At 39.4% G+C, this 22818-nt stretch overlaps 1 protein-coding gene across 1 annotated transcript in view; it reads left to right on the top strand.

The window, feature by feature from the left end:
• GMDS (GDP-mannose 4,6-dehydratase) overlaps positions 1–22818 on the top strand; it is a 655177-nt gene that overhangs the window by 460578 nt on the left and 171781 nt on the right. Inside the window, exon 8 of the mRNA XM_060190785.1 lies at positions 16355–16473. Coding sequence (XP_060046768.1) covers positions 16355–16473 — 119 coding nt within the window. The remainder of the gene's footprint in view (positions 1–16354; positions 16474–22818) is intronic.

The following is a 22818-nucleotide window of genomic DNA, read 5'->3' on the forward strand; positions in this document are numbered from 1 at the left end:
TTACTGTTGATTTTACCAATTGTAGGATCAAATTAAAAAAAACAAAAAACGTGTATACTTGGGGGAAAAATTGGCAGAAAATCAGAGTATGTTAAAGACTCTTGCTTTTCATTGTTAGTGAGATTTCCCAACTGGAGCCTCTCTGTTTTATTTTGCCTGTGGCTAACAGCTAAAGATCAGTAATAAAGTTCTATGCAAATGCTTTCATGTATTAAAAGAACAATATTTTGACACTCATTGACACAAGCAAAAAATACAACACTAAATTAGTGTTCAAGAAAACAAAGAAGACATTGTTCATTCATATAAGTGAATGTGAAAAATGTTGTCTTATACTAATAGAAAAGTTGCTCCTTAGTGCCGGACCTTTAGTGCTCCTAGGTGACAGCACTTACGGAGTTGTGTAGTAACAGATTTTTTTGTTTTGTTTTGTTTTGTTTTGTTTTGCTTTGCTTTGCTTTGCTTTGCTTTGCTTTGCTTTGCTTTGCTTTGCTTTGCTTTGCTTTGCTTTGCTTTGCTTTGCTTTGCTAGTGGATCTTGAGCAGTCATTGGCACTTGCTGGACTACTGGCAATTTTACTCACTGAGAAATAAATGTTTATTTTCCACAGTCTGGAACTTTGAGTTAAACTTCACTGAAGATTTTTTAATATTCCTGGACACTTTTGAATTTTTTGAAAATTTTAATTTAGTTTATCAAAGTTTGTTTCTCTAAAGTTCATCTAGAGTTATAAAGACCCAAAATGAAATATTATTATATCTATGCATTTTAAAAATAACCAAACATTTAAGAACTCTTTTGATTTTTTATTTGTTGAACAAAAGGTCTTTAATTTTCAGTGATGTGGGGGTTCCTTATTGGAGGAGAAGTTGTCTCTCAGTTATCATTTTTTAAATAAAATGGGTTTTCTTTCCTCTTATATCACTGTGCTTAAATATTACTATTTTTTCTAGGTGTATATCTTTTTTATTTTATTTTATTTTATTTATAAAAAAGAAACACTGACAAAATCATAGGATAAGAGGGGTACAGCTCCACACAATTCCCACCACCAGAACTCTGAATTCTATCCCCTCCCCTGATAGCTTTCCTATTCCTTATTCCTCTGGAAGCATGGACTCAGGGTCATTATGGGGTGCAGAAGGTTGAAGGTCTGGCTTCTCTAATTGCTTCCCCACTGAATATGAGCATTGACAGGTTGATCCATAATCCCAGCAGTCTCTGTCTTTCCTTAGTGGAGCAGGGCTCTAGGGAAGTGAGCTCCAGGACACATTGGTGGGGTTGCCTGTCCAGGGAAGTCTGGTTGGCATTATGATAGCATCTTGAACCTGGTGGCTGAAAAGAGAGTTAACATATAAAGCCAAACAAATTGTTGACTAATTATGAACCTAAAGGCTGGAATAGTGCAGAGGAAGAGTGGGGGGGGGGGGGTGTGTGTCTCCATTTTGTAGATAGCTAGTAGGCATATTTTAATTATATTCCAAAGGGCCTCTGGCTATACTAGTTTTGTTTTCTTTTCACTGATCCTGAAATCTGATATTCAGGTGGATCCAAATTATTGTCTGGGGAGATGATGTCATGGCTGGAAAAAAGACCAGAAAGCTGGATCAGGGAAGAGAGTAGCTCCCAAATGTGGGAGAAGGTGTATAAATATTGTTGACTGTAAACCCCATCAATTTGATGTGATCTGGGGCCCATATTCAGCTTAGGAGCCTAGGTGACCTCTGCATCCCTCTAGATCTGAGCTCACATTCTGTGGTCATGAGTAGGAACATTCCAGGCTGCCCCAATATCAGGACCCATCTTCCTCAGGTGTAGCATAGAGTATGTTATCCAGCCTCCCTTCAGAGGATGGAACATTCTCTACTGTGGTTGATCCAAGTTGAGGGCAAGGTCCTATGGGAGCCCACAAAAGGGTCTATTGTGTTGTTCCTGATAGAGATGACCGGTAACAATGGAGAGAGGGATTTATTCTAGGTCCAAGCTCATCATGTCTGGAATGTTTGGGAATCTCAGGACTCCCAGAATAGGGCCCCAGCTGATGGGGTGCCTGAGAGTGTCTAAAGAGTCATCGTTAAAGTATGTCAGTCTCTTGCCCTTATTCAGATTTTGCAGTCCTTGCTTTGGTAAGGTTAGCTTTGGAGTGAGTGAGGGAAGTATAATAGGAAATAGGTAAAGAGGGTATCTAAGTCAAAGTAGACAGCACTTCATTATGAACTTCATACTGACTCATTGCAGACTGTTGTCTACTTTTGCTTTCAGGTATATATTTTGCCCTAATTTATGGATACATGTGAGCATATGCTCTATGTTACTGGACCTGGTCTATATTTAGGTTTTGAGACTTTGTTAGGAAGTGAACCACCTGGAGTGGAGTTAGAGAATCCTATGAAAGGAAAAGTCTCACCTGAGTAATGAGGCTGAAGGGTTGACATTCCATGCCTGATGTCTCTGGACATAGTCTGAAGTGAAGCATACCGAGGTGGTACTCATTGCATTGATTAGGTTGGGATGGGCTGATGCAATATCATTTGGTGTGAAATGAGAGAAGCATACAGGAAAGTGAGCCCCACTCTAGAGGTTCCAAGACTGGGGAAAATACAGGCTCTATAGAGGAAGTGGGAGGTTCTTGCTGTCTTAGGGTTTAAGAAGGCAATAGATAATTATTGCTATAATCACATTATTTGGCAATTGGGTTAACTTTGAAAAATCTCTTTGTTAGGATTTGCTGTATCATACACCATAACTTATGTCCTTTGACATTATTTGTATATAGCTGTGCCACTGGTTGCTTCTGTTCTCCCTGGCCTAAGGTTTTAAGAGAGTCAGCATATCAAAGACTCAGACTATGGTCTGTGCATTAAAAAGTTTGAGACAGTCAATCAATTTTCCCCTCTCATATTAATTAAACAGTGATTTATATGACTACAAATTAATAGGAGTGTACGAAACACCATTCCCATCACCAAAAGACCATGTCCCATCCCATCCACCCCCCCCGCCAGTCCCATGAAGCCAATCACCCTCAACACAGGGAATACTAAATACTACCATTATAGTGAATGTTTTCTTAAGTGTAACTGCCTTCTCTTTTCATCTCATTCAATCAAGGATATTACAGAGTTAGCATCTAGGAAATAATTATATTAACAGAAATACTATGCTTTCATTTTAGACCAAGTCACTAAGATCAATTTGACCTCCCAGAAGAGTAAAGCTTGCACGCCATTTATGTTGGACTATGTTCTAGTTAGTGACTAAAAGTAAAAGGCAGAATGATTAAATCTAAATCTGTTCAAGCATATTTTTGTAAGTACTGGAAGAATGACTTTTCCACTGAAATCTGATTTTTGTGAATGAGGATATTGTAGGGAAACTTACCTGAGATGAGTATGAATGAAGGAAGAAGCTTAACAGGACTCTTAATTCCCAGTTTTAAGGGCAATGCCTCTGTCCTAAAGGAAGAAAGAAGTGTGGGGCTTCTATGCTTATTGGGATTAAAAGTAGTCGAGTAAGAATTCCTATAAGCTCTCCTCCAGAGCACGCTGGCTATCTTCCTGATTGGTGTTTTCACACCAGGTGTCTCTCTAGAATTCATCCTATCAACCTAATGTTATTGAAACTACTGGTTGGCATATGTGTGTCTCCTCTTGGTTCTCAGGTAATGGGTGGGCACCTTCCTCACTCTGAAAACTAGATACAGAGTTTGGTGCACAGTCAGTCTACTACACTCATAAACTGAGCGAGGTGGTGGAAGGTTTGATTGACCTCTGGCTGTCTTTATTTGAGTTTGTTAGTTTAGCAAGAAGAATCAAACTAAAATAAATTCAAGTGGAAAGGCTTTTATTGCAAGTAGTCTTGAGGTGCTTCTCAGAAATGAGACTATGAAACCCTGTCCCTGTGTCTGTGGTGCTCACTCTACCATTTTTTTATTTGACTCCTCTACCCAAATAAGTCTCATCTGTATTCAGCTCTGCCATTAGTTCTGCAAGCCTCACTGTATCTGCATCAGAGCCTACCAACCCTATTTCACCTGGCTCCAGTATCCAGTGCTTTCCTGAGACATAGTTTGATCTATTATATGTCCATGATAATGAAGTTGGGAGGAAAAAGCACAAGTAAAGGCCACCTGATTTCAGTATGACTGCCACAGTTTAGCCAGAGCTATGGGAAGAGATAGGAGAGTATTAAAATAGCTTCCATGCCTGATGCTTCCTAGATACTCCCTAAAGTCGGTGCCTCAGAACTTCTTTCTTAGATCAGATGTTGGACTTTTAAAATCCTTTTCTTTTTTTTTAAGATTATTTATTTATTTATTTATTTATTTATTTATTAATGAGAAACATAGGAGGAGAGAGAAAGAACCAGGCATCACCCTGGTACATGTGCTGCCGGGGATTGAACTCAGGACCTCATGCTTGAGAGTCTGATGCTCCATCCACTGTGCCACCTCCTGGACCACTTAAGATCTTTTTCTTATAAAAGTGTGGGAAGTATGCAAACCAGACACAGCATTTGCTTTGTTTATGCCTACCTGGCCTGCTCTCAGACGCTAGCACTGTTCTTGGCACCTCACAGGCATACCATAAATATTTTAACTGACTGGTCAGCTCCCCAGATTATCCCACAGAAGTCTGCATGGCTGTTCCTAACAGCCATTTACAACAGGGTCTCTACAGGAAAGTCACTCCTAGCCAGAGTCATTAGGAAAATAGAAGTATTTGTCCAAGCCCTGGTTATAAGTAGGTGTGTGACTTAGTTGAGTCACAAGATCTCCCTGGTTTCAGTTGCTTTGTCCTTCAAATGAATAGAATTGAATAAAAACCTCTCGGAGTCTCCTTCTGGCTATAAAATTCCATGATTCTGACTAATAGAATCAGAATTAAATTTGCTCTACTTTTTCAATTTTCTCTTCCCATGCTATGTATGGGTGCAAAAGTTTGGCCATGGAGATGAATGGGATCCTTCCAGACACCAGTAACCCTCTTAAGTTGCATAAACGTTATTGACATCATCATCATCATGATAAATAATTTTCCTTGAGCTCTACCTCTGACCCAGGGATAATTCCAGCCACTTTACATAGATTATCTATTAGAATACTAAAAACAATCCCATGAATTAGATAGTATTATTGCTCTGATTTTTTCCAAGGCACTGAAAGATTAAGAAACTTGCCAGAAGTTACCCACTAATTCTGGAGCTGAGATTTAAACACAGGTTGTCTGATTCCAAGTGTTGGCTCCAACCACAACAAAGCATGGTTTTCAGTGTGGTCTCAAGATAGTAGCATCATCTTCACCCTGCACGTTGCTAGAAATACACATCTTCAGGCCCCTGCCTCAAGCCTATTAAATCAGAAACTCTGGGGCTTAAGAATACCACAGATCTCTGTTTTAACTTGCTAGATAATTCGTATGTACACTGCAATTTGAGAGCCCCTGCTTCTGTAACACTGCATTGCAGTATGCCCATCAGAGGCTCTCTAGGTATTTACTCCCAGGCGTTCTGATTTAGGGAGGCAGCATTACTGCCCACTTGTGCAGGAGACCGGCAGGCATTCAGATGTGATCATGAATGTGGAGCTAGTTTTATTACTTTCAAGCTCCTCCTCTTTTTGCTGGCATCATTGAGAAAAATCATTGCAGAAAATATCAGGAAGTAGAGACCATTATAAAGGAGGGAGAGGATCACTTATTCTCTCTGTGCTGCAGAGATGAGGGGTTTCTCTATGAAGACATGACAAAATCTCAAGAGATATTACATTAAGGTCAACTCTCCATCCTAACCTGAAGACAGCTCTCTGAGCCATGCCATGTCTCACAACCACATATGGCTACTAGGTTCTTGAAGTGTAAGCTGACTGCATTCAGATGTGTTGTACACATTTTATTATTATTTATTTATAAAAAGGTAACACCAAAAAAAATATATAGAATAAGAGGGGTACAACTCCCCCACAGTTCCCACCACCAGAAGTCCATATCCCATTCCCTTTCTTGATAGCTTTCCTATTCTTTAACCTTCTGGGAGGTCATTGTGGGATGCAGAAGGTCTGCCTTCTGTAATTGCTTCCCTGCTGAACATGGGTGTTAACAGATCGATCCATACTTCCAGCCTGTCTCTCTCTTTCCGTAGTGGAGTGGGGTTCTGGGGGAAGTGGAGCTCCAGGGCACATTGGTAGGGTTGTCTGTCCAGAGAAGTCTGGTTGGCATCATGGTAGCATCTTGAGCCCAGTGGCTGAAAAGAGAGTTAACATATAAAGTCAAACAAGTGTGGCAGACTTAATTCATAGAAAAAAGGTATAAAGTGTCTTAATATTAAGATGATAATATTGGGTCCAATAAAATCTACTGAAATTAACATCCCTCTTCCTTCTTAATTGTAGGCATGGCTAAATTCTATTTTTACTGGGAACTGCCATCTTAGCCTAAAGTTTCCAAGTTCTGTCTACCTTGTATACATAGCATGTGAAGATGGTTTGCGTTGACTGGAAACACTGACTACCAATATGGACACAGTGAGATCTTTAATGAGGCTAGAGACCTGTTATTCAAGGGAGCCCAAACTAGCCCAGAAGTGGGATTCCAAAAGTCAGAGTCAGAATGAAAGATGGAGCCAGGTGGTGAGGATGAGCTGGAGAAGTAAAATCATAGAAAAGTCAGAATGCTCTCCCATGAGCGTGTTCAGGGAGTACAGCCAGGAACCATAAGCAGAGAGAGGTGATAATCTGATGCTCATGAAGGTAAAGGGACTTCCTGTGGTATACCAGAGCTTTGACATCACTCTGGCTGAGCCAGGAACTAATTGTGGAATGGCTTACCTGGGTATGCAAGTAGGAGCAGGTAATTGGAAACACCTGGTTGAAGTAGGTGGCTGGGCACGCTCCAGGAAACAGCCATTTCTGGCAAGTATGTTGTGACAGTAATGAAAGTTGAGGCCAAGTTAGAACATTTGTCAAATTATAATGACCTGAAAGTGAGTTTTCATATTCTAGGTTTTAGTCTGTGAGTTACTGCTATTACCATCAAATGGCTATCAGTGCTATTAAAACATAATTTTACACAGAAACTACAAGATAGAGCAATAATGAAAGGACAATAGTCACTTAATGACTATATCAAGACAATCACTGATAGTTTAGTCAATGAGTGGTGGTTTAATTTTTTTTAAGATAGATACATACATACATACATACCACATCACTGAAGCTTCCTTCAGTGATGTGAGGGCCTGGGTTGTATACACTGCAAAGTAGCTCACTATCTAAATGAGCTATTTCATAGTCCCTTTTATGATAGCTTTTTTTTTTTCTAGAGGTGACTACAGTAATCCCTCCCGTCTCACTTGCTTCTAGCAGTGTAACTTTTCCACTCTTCTCTTAAAGGAGGGAAAGTCAGTTTATCCTTTTGTAAATTGTACCAAGCCTCTCATCAGTTATATGTGAAGGAAGTGGCTCTAGGTCACCTCTTGACTGAGGCTTTCTAAGACCATGTAGCTTCCTTGTTGGGAAGCAGCTTGGGCTTGGCTGGTAGACAGTGAGAGGCCATAGCGGGGCAGGCTATGTGTCATGTTGGGGAGCAGGCACTGAGGGTATCATATTGATGAGAACTGAGGTGCAGCTGCCTTGTGAAGTTGGCTGTCCTAGTCCCACAGCCCCCTCAGGTCACCTGGCCCCACATCACAGGAAGCAGAGAACAGCCATTCCCTCCAGGCTTCTGAATCTTTAATCATGAAAAAAAAAAAAAAAAGTTTCAGCCAGTACATTTTAAAATGGCTTCATAAGCAGCATTAGACAGTGACAACTGTCTATTCAGATGTGTTTTTTTCTTGTTGAGGTTTCTCATACATTGTTTGCATGGTCACCTCCATTTGGGGCGCATATAATTACTTTTATCTAACTTTATTCTTTTTGTTGGTTTTCATTTTTTACTTAAGCAACATTGTATAAGTTTCAGGTGTGCAGACTAAAAATTAACATGCCATACATACTGCATCAAGTTCATCTCTGTAAGTCCATTTCCATCCTTGAACATATCTGTGTCCCTTTTGTCCCGGTTTATTCGCCTTCCCTCCACCTTCCCTCTTGTGTTCCCTCTGGGAACCTCTAATTAGCCATTTAAAATAATTATTTGCACACTTATGCTTGGCATACATATAGATAGCCTGTAGCTTTTGCTCCAATTAGTTTTCTACCATAAAATACCCGCAACATTGATATTCAATAGAAATAAAGAAAATCTTTGTAAATACTCGATTTTCTACTACATAAATGACAGGAAAATGTTGCTGAGAAAGAGATCGGTTTGCCTACCAGTGATTTGACCTCCTACCTTTGGTTGGGGGTTGGGTGATGGGGGGGGGTGTCAGCACAGATGGAGGTACAGGGGGAGCTGGTAGGGAAGTGCGAATAGCCACATAGTAGCAGAGCAACCCCATCAGTGACAGGTGATTCCATGTGCCACAGTAGCAACTAAATGCTACAACGAGGACAGCCAGGTCCTGAGCAGGGAGGATAACCTCAACGAGGACAGCCAGGTCCTGAGCAGGGAGGATAATCTGGTGAGAGAGTTTGGAGAGAAATTTGGATTTCAGAACATTGGTTTTTCTATCCTTTTTCTCCTCCCACAATTCTTTTTTTTTTAATTAGTGATTTAATAATGATCGGCAAGATTGTGGGATAAGAGGGGGCGCAATTCCATACAGTCCCCACCACCAGTATTCTTTATCCCATCCCCTCCATCAAACACTTCTCAATCCCTTATCCCTCTGGGAGTGTGAACCAAAGATCTCTATGGAGTGCAGAAGGTGGGAGGTCTGGCTTCTATAACTGCTTCTCTGTGGGACATAGGCATTGACAGGTAGATCCATACCCCCAGCCTGTTTCTGTCTTCCCTAGTGGGGCAGGGCTCTGGGGAGGTCGGGTTCAAGGACACATTGGTGAGGTCATCTTCCCAGGGAAGTCAGGTTAGTATCATGGTAGCATCTGCAACCTGGTGGCTGAAAAGCATTAAGATACAAAACATCTACTTCCTATTTCACTTCCCTCCTACAGCTCTTAAGCGGGTAGCTAGCTTTGTTCAGATAGTAGTAACAACTATAAAGGCACTGCCTCAGGGTCTATACCTGCAATGGGAATGGGGAGAGGGGTGCAAGAAGAAAAGCAACATAAACTAAACATGCCATCAGGAATATAATTCATAGGAAAGTCATCATCAATGCTGAGGTCATTGTTCTCTGTCGATTAAAAAAAGAAACTTCTTGTTGCTCATTTTGTCAAAAGCAAAGCTAGATAAATTACAGTTCGTTATTTTTTTGTTGCCTATTTTTGTAAATTATGTTCCACTGGAGCACAACCAGGCACATTTGTTTCTGTGTTGTTTGTGACTCACAAGCCTAGAACATACTGACCCCCAACTTACAGAAAAGAAAGAGTTAAGATGGCGATAATCAGGAAAGCTGTGGGAACTAAAATTACTCCATAGACTGAATGAAGCCACATTAGAAACAACTTTTAAAACAGTCAGGTGAGGGACTGGTGTGCTAGCTTACCATTGTGAGCTGCACATGCCATGTGTAGAATGATGTCATCGGGAGCAAGAAACACACACCATATGACCTTCTGAATTGTGTTCTGTTATTTGATGCTTCTGTTTACTATTGATAATGACTCTTTCCCTATTCATTAACTTTCTTTAAAGTGTGTTAAACATCTTTAATCAAAGGAATCCACATACCACCTTGGTTTTGTCACTGAAAAGTAATTGGGGGGGGGGGCAGTGGCACACCTGGTTAAGTACACATAGTGGTAAGCACAAGGACCCATTTAAGGACCCAGGTTTGAGCCCTCAGCTCCCCACCTTCAGGGGACACACTTCACAAGCAGCAAAGCAGATCTGCAGGTGTCTTTCTTTCTCTTTCTTTTTCCCTCTCTCAATTTCTCTCTGTCTTATCCAATAAAATGAAAAATACTAGCCACCAGGAGAAGTGGATTCATAGTGCCAGCACTGAGCCCCAGCATTAACCCTGGAAGCAAGGAAAGAAGAAAAGAGAAAGGAAAGGAAGGGGAGGGGAGGGGTGGGGAGGGGAGGGGAGGGGAAAATTAATAGATTTAAGAGGACTGAAGGGCTGGGAAGTCAGCATAAAGATTATGCAAAGGATTGTGACTGCTAAGGCTCCCAGGTCCCAGGTTCAGTTCTCAGCACCACCATAACTCAGAGCTGAGCAGCACTCTGGTCTCTTTCTCCCTCTCCCTCTCCCTGTATCTTTCTCTTTGTATCTCTCTCAAAAATAAATAAGTAAAATAACAATATGATAAAGAGGACTGGAAAACCAGCTTTCCGCTTTATTCTAGTTTTCCTGATAGAGTTTTATTGGTTAGTCTTTTGGTTCCTGATTCTCAGCTGATCATAATAGTGTGTTTCCTGGGCTCCCACAAAAGATAAGGTGTGAATGAAATTCTGACTCCAACTTTAGATACCTGTCTATTGTGAAAATAGCTATTGAACAAAGTTTAAAAACAAATCTTACGTGAATGGATCCACCTTCACCCTCCTTTATTGGGAAGTTAAATTTCCATTTGTTCAAATCCCTTTGATTTTGTTAGAATTATTTTATAGACTTTCTCCCCTGAGATCTTCAAATAGCTCTGGTTTAAGATTTTTTTTTTTATGACAGTAGCACATAAAGCACAGAAGCACAGGACTGAAAAAGCAGCAGTCAAATAAACATAGTTAAACATAACCTTGATTAACAAATCTTGTTATTCATGGATGACAGCTCAGTTAATAAGTGTTTGCGGCTTGGATACTGGATTGGAGGTTAATGGCGAGGTGGAAGCAATTGTAGAATCCAGACTTTTAAGACAAACACACATCACACCACAAAAGGCATGCATGGAATCAGGTGTAGTTAGTGGGCTGTGGTGATGTATTTTGGGTGTTCTCCTTCACTGGTCCAGCTGTGAATAGCCTCTATAGCGACCAAACCAAGGGAAGAGGAATGACCCCTGACTACCTACTCCCTCATGATTTGAATGACCAAGGTGAAGATTGTTAGAGAGTAATATTTTTATGTGAAAAACTTTTAATTGTAGCTTTATTTTGTCTTCTCTGTAAATTAGATTTGTAGAAAATCTAATGAGTTAGCTATATAATTACAGGTGAGCCCAGCCCCAATTTTAATGAGTATTTATATCCTTCTAGACTTGGCCTTCAAATGCCAGTGGTTCAGAGTCCGATTTCCCTTAAACTACATGTACCTTAAAAGCAAAATGGGTGAGAGACATGATGTGAAAACTGCAGTGGCCTTAAGCCATCTAGGGACATTTTTAGGTTGAAGAATCTGAAGCCTTGGTACATTCCTTAACTGATTGTCTTTCCTCCCGTGGGATGTGTTAAAAAGCAGGGTTTTTTTTTTTTTTTTTTTTTTTTTTTTCCCCTCTGCACTGGTGATCAGGTCAGGGCCAAAAGTAAATAAGTATCTGAGGAAATGGATAAGTCAGTCACATCCTTAAAGCGCCCTGAAAGAATGCAAGAAGACTTTTTCGCCTTCCTTCTTTGAGAGACAAAAGAGAGAGGATTGCCTTCTAAAGCATGTCACCTCAAAACCAACCGTCTGTATGGTCAGAAGCCAAAGCTGGTTGCGACTTCATCACAGATTGTGGCCAGGCCATGTCATGGGTCATATGCTCAGCATGTGAACAGGAAGGTGAGGAGTGGTGAACTTTTGCCTCAGTTGTGCCATCCATCAGAGAATAAATGGACCAAATCAATGTGCGCAGCTGTCTTATGGAAGTGAATGGCTGGGTTTCTCTCACACAGGGGCCTTTGTGTCCTGGACATGATCTAGCATTACGATGGGATGCACTGGGCCTCAGCTTCGTGGCAAATTACTAACCCATTATCACACCAGAGCACAAGATCATTTATCTTCTAATCCAGAGTGTCACCTGTTCTTCATTTACCAGTCAATAACCATTCATTATGCTCAGTGGAAATTTAAACAAAGTCCTTTCCCTCTGTTAAAACCCAGTAAACTATTCAGTAATAACAAATAAATCTGGAGCTGTATATCCTTTCCTTTCCCGTTCCCAGACTTCAGTCTGGTACAATATGAACTTAAGAGGAAATGCCTAAAAATTGATAGGTCAAAGGCTGCAGATAGTCTGATGGAAAAGAAAAGAGCAGATTCTTGGCACTCACACCAGTGAAAGTGAGAGGCTTCTACTGATCCCCCAGATTCCTGTTGGGGAACAAAATAGCACAAGGGAACTGATGCCCAGTGTTTCAAGTAATCCACCATTAACCAGTAATCATATTTTCTCCTTTTATTTTTAGCAAGCCTTTGCTTTCTTTCACAGGACTAAAAATATGATATTTTCAAAACCACTCTAATACAACATCATGTTTCAAAAGAAATCAAATAAGCTGAACTGGCCTGAAAGACCTATTTGAAATATTATTTTTAGAATGGAAATTTGAGTAAAATATGTTTAAGTATATACACTAATCCCTCTGGAAAAAAAAAAAAAAAGAAGAAAGAAAAGAAAAAGGTCAAATAGAAATTCTAGCCAGAAGCATAATCTAATTTTTCCTAAAAAACTTTGAAGAAAGCCAAAAACAAGCTTGTGTGTAGGTGCATGCTTCTGTGCATGTTATGTGCTTGTTTGTATGTGCATGAGCTCAGGGGAGAGGCAGCTTATTTAGAGAAGGTCACTGATGGCTAGACTCAGTCCCAGTGAAGCCAGCCATGATGTGTGCCACTGACCGTAGGGAACCTTGGGCATTTATTTCAGGAACTGCTTGTACAAGGCACAGATGGGTAAAGTGTGCTCCCCACCCAGGTGTCTGTGACTGCAGGGACACTCACTTAACAGGCCTCTTAGTGAGGAGTTTCCAGGAGAAGATCCTGGGCTGCAGCCCAGCGCTCATTGCTTCTCCTGTCCAGGACTTTTTTTTTTTTTTTTTTTTCACTTTCAGGGTTATCGTTGGGGCTTGGTGCCCGCACTATGAATCCTGTGCTCCTGGAGGCCATTTTTTCCATGTTATTGTTGTTGTCATTATTGTATTTTGTTGTTACTGCTGCTATTGTTGTTGGATAGGACAATGAGGAATAGAGAGGGGGAGAGAAAGACACCTGCAGACCTGCTTCACTGCCTGTAAAGTGACCCGCCCCCCACAGGTGGAGAGCCAGGAACTCAAACCTGGAGCACTATGTGCCCTTCCTACTCTCCAGCCCCCCTGTCTAGAACTTTTAACTGTGCCAAGTTTAGGGACTACAAAGCTTTGGTGCTATAGTTTGCCACAGGAACTGTCTTAAAGAGAACTTTTGTGTTTTGTGCCTTTTTAATAAGCGGGTCAAGCTTTAACATTCATAGAAATATAATTAGCATAAAATTTAAAATGTGCAGGGAGTTGGGCAGTAGCGCAGCAGGTTAAGCACAAGTGGCTCAAAGTGCAAGGACCAGCATAAGGATCCCGGTTCAAGCCCCCGGCTCCCCACCTGCAGGGGAGTCGCTTCACAGGCGGTGAAGCAGGTCTGCAGGTGTCTTGTCTTTCTCTCCCCCTCTTTGTCTTCCCCTCCTCTCTCCATTTCTCTCTGTCCTGTCCAGCGACGGCAACAACAACAGTAATAATAATAACCACAACAATGATGGAACAACAAGGGCAACAAAAGGGGAAAAAATGGTCTCCAGGAGCCGTGGATTCGTGGTGCAGGCACTGAGCCCCAGCCATAACCCTGGGGGCAAAATAAATAAATAATAAAATAAAATAAAATAAATATTTAAATGTGCTGTGACTCCATTCATCAACTGTGATCTCAACACAAGATAATACTGAAAATATTTTATTAACGCAAATGAAACTCTCTCCTGACCAAAGGAATTTTTAAAAAGTATGTATTTTTTATTTTTAAATTTTATTTATTAAATTATGATAGAGACTGAGAGAAGTAGAGTGGAGGTTGGGGTGGGAGAGGGAGAAAGAAGGAGAAAGAGAGAGAGAGAGACCTATAGCTGCACCACTCATGAAATTTCCCCCTGCAGGTAAGGGCCAGGGACTTGAATCTGGATCCTTGTGCATGATAACAGGCACACTCAACCAGGTGTACCACTGTCCAGCCCCTGCAAGGTCATTTGATCAGTTACTTGTCAGTGAGTCACTTGGTCTGATCTCTTGCTTTTGGCCCACTCAGGGTGCCATCTCTTGGTCATGTCAAATTACCCAAAGTCTCTACTTCTTAGCACAAAAATACCATTCATTGTAATAGTGGCCAAACATAAAATATTCATAAGAAATAGCTTGACAATTACAGAAGCCAGACCTTCTACCTTCTGCAACCCTCAATGACCCTGGGTCCATGCTCCCAGAGGGACAGAGAATGGGAAAGCTATCAGGGGAGGGGGTGGGATATGGAGATTGGGTGGTGGGAATTGTGTGGAGTTGTACCCCTCCTACCTTATGGTTTTGTTAATTAATCCTTTCTTAAATAAAAAATTAAAAAAAAGAAATAGCTTGAAGTAAAAGATAATTTTTTTAAAATAATACTGTAAATTCAGATAACTAAAGAAAAAGATTTGGGGCTGCATTTTTTTTAAGATGGTAGTAGATTTTGCCACTAATTCTAGCAACCCATTTTTCTGCTTGTTCAGTGGTAGGTAGCTAAAAGGCATCAACCAAAACTGTTTTCCATAAATGTCAGAGCAAATCTTCTATGCACATCATATTGAGGGATGTGTTTTAATGACAACTCGTTTTTACTTAGTTTATTTTGTAAAGTGCATGGGAATGATAAAAAAATAAATTTTTGCTTGGCATTTATTTCTAGGTAGAGACAGAGAGAGCAGTGAAGCAGCAAGGCAAAGAGAGAGTGAAAGAGACCACAACAATGAATCTTCCTTCAGTGCAGTGGGGACCGGGTTCGAACCTGGGCTGTGCACATGGCAAAACAGCAAACCATCTGAGTGAGCTATTTCTCCTATCTGGATAAACAAAATTCCACAAAGGATGTACAGTCCCAAAATATGGAAGCAGTAAACTTGTATGATATTAATAAAAGCTACATATCTGAGTGAAGCTAAGCTATGTCAGTTCCCACCAGTATATCTCAGACATGCAGCCTCATTGTGGCCCAACTGGACTTCTTCCTACTAAAGAAATGCACCTGTATGATACACCTGACCTTGAAATGCTGTCTGTGAAATCCTGACCTCTGTCTTAGCATTTTCATTGCCTTTCAGTTAAGTTTTTTTGAAGTGGTGATACTTATCTCTATATGATTGCTTCCTATTAATGATTCTTGATTATTTTTCCCTTTTAATGTCACCAAGTTGGTAGTCTGTCAATGTTATTGTTTTGACATGTGTTTCTACATTTGAGAATAAACATCTATCTTTAAATGAGTTTTACTTACCTTTCCTCCATGATAGGAAGGGAAACTAAACAATGCTTTTGAAACTCTTCCTACGTTTACTTAAAACAGTTATTTGACACCTGTACCTTGTGCCTTAGAATTGTACTCTAAGGACCAATTACATGAGAATCACCTGGGATATTAGAGATTCCTAAAATGTGTCCTTGAGTCTACTGAGTTCAAACTTTGTGACTGTGACCCAGGCATCTGTATTGAGATGTTCCGCAGGTGATTCTGACACACAAGTTTGACAACTTTTACTATAATTGTTAGAACATTGTATGATATTCAGGCTCATTTTTGAGGTAGACATGTGGAAGTGATTAAACATGGAGGTCATCAAAGCAAGATGGTCCCAATGCCTACGTAGGTAAACTGAAATCTAAGCCAGAGCCCATGGATTTAAATTCAAGAAAATGAAACAGGAACAATCAATCACAAAAATCTAACTCGAATTTCCATAAATAAACAAATAAACAAGCCCTAAGTGAGCCATCAAGATAGCTCACCTGGAAGGGTGCCTGCTTTGCTATACAGATGACCTGAGTTTGAGTCTGGCCCATAGCACACTGGGGGATACTTCATTGCTGTGGTGTCTTTCCTTCACTCCCTCTCTCTAGATCTACCTCTCTTTTATCTGAAAAAGTCGACCCAGAGCTGTGAAGCCCCAGTGATGACAAAAGTAGTTAAGGAGATAATTCCTTTCCTTTGTGCTAGCATCTTCTCCTGGAAACACCTTGCTTCTAGCTCCTAACCACCATTGGTTTAAGGCTGCCTAATTAAAACTGATGTATGCTCAAACAAGTCCGTGACAGTTGTAATGTGCCTAATTTTGCCTTTTACCAAATGACTATATCCAATTATGTGCATCTGATAAAATTATGTTTCTCAACTGGCATCTGAGTGCAACTTTGACACATATTTGTGTCTTTCTTTCTAGGCTATGTGGTTGATGTTGCAGACTGATGAGCCAGAGGATTTTGTCATAGCTACTGGGGAAGTTCATAGTGTCCGGGAGTTTGTAGAGAAATCATTTTCACACATTGGAAAAACCATTGTGTAAGTATATCTGAGAGCTGACTTCATACCATACAACCATTACGTATTTGTTGATGAGATTGTATATGTACTTGTCATTGTGTCTCAGTTTTGTTTGCTTTTTTTCCCTCTTTTATTCTCTTCCAATGCAATACAGAGTGTGTTTGTGTGGAGTTGGGATTCTGTTCCTCACTGCATCTAATCCCAGTCATATTCTGCATGAGGTGTATGAGGTGTTTGTTTCCATCTAACTCTGTATTTTTGAAAAAAATATTTTATCATTAACTGGTTATATATATAGTTAGTTAGTTTCCCTTTCGTTGCCCTTGTTTTTTTTATTGTTGTATTTATTGTTGTTCTTGATGTCGTCGTTGTTAGGACAGAGAGAAATGGAGAGAGGAGGGGAAGACAGGGGGGAGAAAGATAGACACCTGCAGACCTGCTTCACCGCCTGTGAAGCGACTCCCCTGCAGGTGGGGAGCCAGGGGCTCAAACCGGGATCCTTCTGCTGGTCCTTGCGCTTCCTGCCACGTGCGCTTAACCCACTGTGCTATTGCCTGACTCCCATAGTTACAGGTTTTACTGATGATAGTTTGCAATTATGCACTATATCTACTTATTTACATGATTCAAATTTTGAGGTCAGGACTTCATTGGAATATTTTAAAAATCTATAGTAAATCTTTTGTTAGAGATGTGAGAGTCCTCTCTACTTGCTTATTTTTTTTTAAAATAGTGGTTTAATAATAACTAACAAGATTGTAAGATAAAAAAGGTACAATCCACCAAGAGCTCCATGTCCTATCTCCTCCACTGGAAGCTTCTCTATTCTTTATCCCTCTGGGAGTATGGGCCAAAGTCCTTTTTGGGGTGCAGAAGATGGAAAGTCTGTAAGTGCTTTTCTGCTGGACATGGTGAGTTTTTATACATATATATCATAATATCTACCATTTAATTATTTTTAAGTATGCAATTCATTATCATTAAGTATGTTCACATTGTTATACAATCATCACCATCATTCATCTCCAGAAGTTTTTCATCTTCCTCAGCTGAAACTCCTTAGATAATAACTCTTCACCACCATCTACCCTTCAATCCTTGACAAGACCATAGGCTAAGAGGGATTTCCACACAGTTCCCACCTCCAAAACTCTGTATCCAAACCCCTCTCTTGATAGCTTCCCTCTTCTTTAAATCTCTGGGAGTATGGAACCAGGATCATTGTGGGGTGCAGAAGGTGGAAGGTCTGGCTTCTGTAATTGCTTCTCTATTGAACAGGGGCATTGCCAGGTCAATCCATACTCCTAGCCTGTCAAGACTTATTTTTAAAGGTACAATAACCTTCACTTTTAATTATGATGGAATCATGAAAGTCATATTAAACTATCATTATATAATAGGAAACTAGATATAATATGTGAAGCGACTGTTTTAGAGATTAGATAACAGGCAGTGTAGGACTATGATCCTTGGTAGAAGAGAAATAGATGAGATGAACCTTATAATCATCCTGGTTTCTTTTCTGGATGTACAGACTTGACCTTGATGCGTGGACAGGTAACTCCGAGCAGAGAATTGCTTTGCTTAGTTGAAGAAGTGAAGATCAGAAGTCTCAGGAAAATTAACCTTTGTGGGGATTTCTAGAAAAGTAGACTCTACAAATAAAAAGAGTTCCATAAATCTGCATAGGGATCCCCTTGAGTCTTATGGATAATAAGATGTATGTGTATAAGGAAAAATTCCATAAGCTTAGACAAATTGCTCCCTGGGAGCTGGAAATGAAATGCTTCTTAAAGGTTACTCAGTCTTGAAGATAACTGAGCTTCTACTACTATCATGAAGAAACCTTGTTCATCATTCAGAGAATGCAGCATAGATTCCAGAACAGCTATGCTCTCAGTAATCCCTTGAGTAAAGGCTACTCTAGACGTAGGTTAGCAAAGCTTAAATACAAGCTTCAAAAGGATCAAACGGGACAAGAATAACTTAGTCTGCTATCATAACAAAGCCCAGAATTCTTCAAAGGAAGACAGTAAAATCTAGACTCAACAACATAAAATGCTTAATGTTCAGCTTTCAGTCAAAAATTAGTAAGCATGTCAAAAAGCAGGAAAATGTGAGTATAATCAAAATAAAAATCAATCAATAAAAACAAATTGAGAAATAATAAAGATGAAGGTATGAGTACACAGGATATTAAAATAACTTTGTAACTTCACACATGAATCTATGGAAACACAAATATAATGAAGAGAGTGGGGAATATTTATTTTAAAAGAGCTACTTGAAAATTCTAGAGATGAAAAATTAAGTAACTTAAATAAAAAATTTACAGTTAGCACTAAAAGAAGATTAGATACTACAGAAAAAAGGCCCAAGAACTTGTAGGCATAATAATAGAAAGGATCCAAAATGAAACTTACAAGGGGGGAAAATTAAAAACTCAGGAAGAACAAAAGAGCAAAGACAAGGTGACCTGTGAGAAATATAAAACAATTTAGAACATGAGGGGCCCCAAGTTCCCCAAGTTTGATGAAAGCAATGAAACCACAGATACTCAAAAGATTTAATAAGTTCCAGGCAGGGTAAACACAAAGAAAATCTCACTAGTATACATCATAATCAAATTACTGGAAATAAATGCTAAGGAGAAAAATGTAACAACAGCCAAAGGAAAAAAAAAAAAAGATAGTTATTAGAAAGGAACAAATATAAGGAAGTTATATTGTCAAAAACTGCAAAGCAGAAAACAATGGAACAATGTGTTTTAACTGCTAAGAAAAAATTGTAACCTAGGATTCTAGTCCTATGGAAAATATTTCCAAAATGGAGGTAAATAATTTTTTTTTCCTGCACAAAGACAGAGATAGATCCTTTGCCAGCAGACACTTAGGAAGAAGAAAGTGATACTACTTCAAAGGTTGGATCTCTGTAGAGGAATGAAGAGCAAGAAAAAAATAACCAATATGTGAGAACACATAAAAGATTTTTCCCTCATTTAAAATTTAATATTTTAAAGATTTACTTAAAGAGAGAGCAGTAAAATAATAGAAGAGCGAGGCTAAGAGAGATATTTGCTTAAGAATTGCCCACATCTGGCATAATGAGGTGCCAAGGATTGAACCTGTGGCCTCTAGGAACTCAAGTATGCAAATTGTACTCTTAACAGACTGTACTATCTCCCTAACTCTAAAATGTTCTTTAAAAATGAATTGATTGGGGGGTCGGGCGGTGGTGCAGTGGGTTAAGCGCATGTGGCGCAAAGCGCAGGGACCGGCGTAAGGATCCCGGTTCGAGCCCCCGGCTCCTCACCTGCAGGGGAGTCGCTTCACAGGCGGTGAAGCAGGTCTGCAGGTGTCTATCTTTCTCTCCCCTTCTCTGTCTTCCCCTCCTCTCTCCATTTCTCTCTGTCCTATCCAACAACGAATTGCGTCAACAAGAGCAATAATAATAACCACAATGAAGCTACAACAAGGGCAACAAAAGGGGGAAAAAAATGAATTGACTGGGAGTATGCATCGACCTGTGAACGCCCATGTTCAGCGGTGAAGCAGTTACAGAAGCCAGACCTTCCACCTTCTGCACCCCATAATGACCCTGGGTCCATACTCCCAGAGGGATAAAGAATAAGAAAGCTATCAAGAGAGGGGATGGGATATGGAGTTCTGGTGGTGGGAATTGTGTGCAGTTGTACCTTTCTTATCCTATGGTTTTTGTCAGTGTTTCCTTTTTATAAATATTTTTAAAAAATAATTGACTATTGGGAGCAGGGCTTAGCTGAGTGCTGGCACTTCAGTCGTGCTCTTGGTTAAGCACACAGATTGCCATGCACAAGGACCCAGATTTGAGCCCTCCTTCCACCCTAGAAGGGGAATGCATGACAAGCAGTGAAGCAGATCTGCAGATGTCTCTTCTTTCTCCCCACCTCCATCCTCTCTCTTTCTCTCTTTCTGTCTCCCCTTCCCCTCTCAATTTTTATCTGACCTATCTAATAAAAGTAGAAGAAAAAGTTGACTATTGAAAGTTACAATAGTAAAAATATAGCATAGTGTTTCTAACACACATGTAAATAAGTTGTTTAGCAATAGTAACACAAAATATTGGGGACATATAATAGAAATAGCATAAGAAGAAGATTGGAGTGCCTGTAATTATATGAGACAACATAACTTGGAATAGTCATTTCATAATTTTAAGTGTATCAATTAACCATGAAGACATAGCCATTTTAAATGATTACACACCTTCTTATAGGGGCTTCACAATTCTGACAGAACTGAAGAAAACCAGATAAATATGCAACACAACTGGACATTTCAATTCATCTTTTTATGTAATTGATAGACTAAGTAAATGAGAAAGAATTTCAAAATATGGAAGAACAACATAATAAACTTACTTGATTTAATTGACAATTATGGAATGCACTACCATCCAGTTAAAAAATAACAGGATACACATTTTTGTGCACTTGAAACATTAACCAAGAATAGAATATGTGTTATCCCATAAAAGAAGTACCTAGTGAAGAGCTCTGGATGTGTTTTCTGACCAAAATAAAAGTCAATTAAAAATCTCTAACAGAAAACATTAAACATCTCCAAATTCCTGGAAACCAAACTAGGGACTTACAAGTAAATTAGAAGTCAAGAATTCACAGGGAATTTAAAATGTACTTTGAACTAAATAAAAATGAAAACAGTATATCAAAATTTGTGGGATACTTTTTTAATTGTTTATTTATTTATTTTTTTAGAAAAAGAAAAACAGATTCAACTCAAACAGAAAGAAATGGGAAGGGGAGCTAAAAATAGGGAGTCCGGTGGTGGCGCAGCGAGTTAAGCGCACATGGCGCAAAGCCCAAGGACCTAAGGGAGGATCCCAGTTTGAAACCTCTGCTCCCCACCTGCAGGGGAGTCGCTTCACAAGCAGTGAAGCAGGTCTGCAGGTGTCTATCTTTCTCTCCTCTCTGTCTTCCCCTTCTCTCTCCATTTCTCTCTGTCCTATCCAACAACTACAACAATAAAACAACAAGGGCAACAAAGGAGAATAAATAAATAAATAAGTAAGTAAAAAGATTTAAAAAATAGAGATCAATGAAATAGAAAACTTTAGTAGAGAAAATCACTGCAATCAAAACCTGGCTAAACCTCTACCCAGACTGATTAGGAAAAATAGAGAAGGCACAAATTATAAGTTATTAAAATAAAAGAGAAAACATTACTACAGATATTCTATACATGGCCAAGATAATAAAGAAATACTCTGAACAACACTTTGTTAATGGCTATCAAATTAGAGAAGTTAACAAGTTACATAAAAGAAAGAAATTTTCAAACTGATGCAAAAGCAACTAGAAATCTTAAGTTTTATATCTATTAATGAAGCTGAATTTCACTGTGGGCTCCGTCAAACATTTAAGGAATAAATTAACACCTCTCCTATATACACTTTTCTCACTTTATGAGGAAATTATTATTATTCTGTTACTAAAAACAAAAGCATAGCAAGTAATCTAAGGATTAGTATTTCATATGAATATAGAAACAAAAGACCACTTAAAAATATTAGCAAACTAAATGTAGCAGAATACTGTAAATTGACACACCATAGTCAAATGTGATTTACCCTAGGGGTACAATGTTGACTTGAGAAATCAATGTAATTCACTGTATTAAAAAAAAAACAGAAGAGATTTTTCAATAGATACAGAAGAATATTTAGCTATTACAAATTGTGCTACTATGAACATAGGTATACATAGGTCTTTTCAGATAAGTGCTTTTGTTTCCTTTGGGTATATGCCCAGGAAAGAAATCACTGGGTCATAGGGTAGATCCATTTCTAGTGTTCTGAGAAATCTCCAGACTGTTTTTCACAATGGTTGGACCAATTTACATTCCCACCAGCAGTGTGAAAGTGTCCCCTCTTTCCTACATCCTCTCTAACATTTGTTGCTTCTGTCTAGTACAATTTGTAATAGCCAAAACTGAGAAGTAATCCACATGTCCAACAACTGATGAGTGTAAAAGAAAATGATAGCATACATAACACCGTGGAACACTACTCAGCTATTAAAAATGATGAAGTTGTTTCCTTTGCCTCATCTTAGATGAAACTGGAAAACATCATGTTAAGTAAAACAAACCAAAAAGAGAAGGACGAATAATGAAGTATCTCACTTATAGGTGGAACTTAAGAAATAAGGACAGAAGAGGAAATCACAAAGTGGAACTTGGACAGGGTGTGGTGCTTTGCACCAAAGTAAAGGTCTCTGGGAAAGGAGAGAGAGGAAGGGGGTGAAGAGAATTTTGAGGTCCTGTTGCATGAGGCATAGGGAAATGAGTAATCATACTCCTGTGC

The sequence above is a fragment of the Erinaceus europaeus genome, chromosome 4 (genome assembly GCF_950295315.1).
Source record: "Erinaceus europaeus chromosome 4, mEriEur2.1, whole genome shotgun sequence".
NCBI classification, from domain to species: domain Eukaryota; kingdom Metazoa; phylum Chordata; class Mammalia; order Eulipotyphla; family Erinaceidae; genus Erinaceus; species Erinaceus europaeus.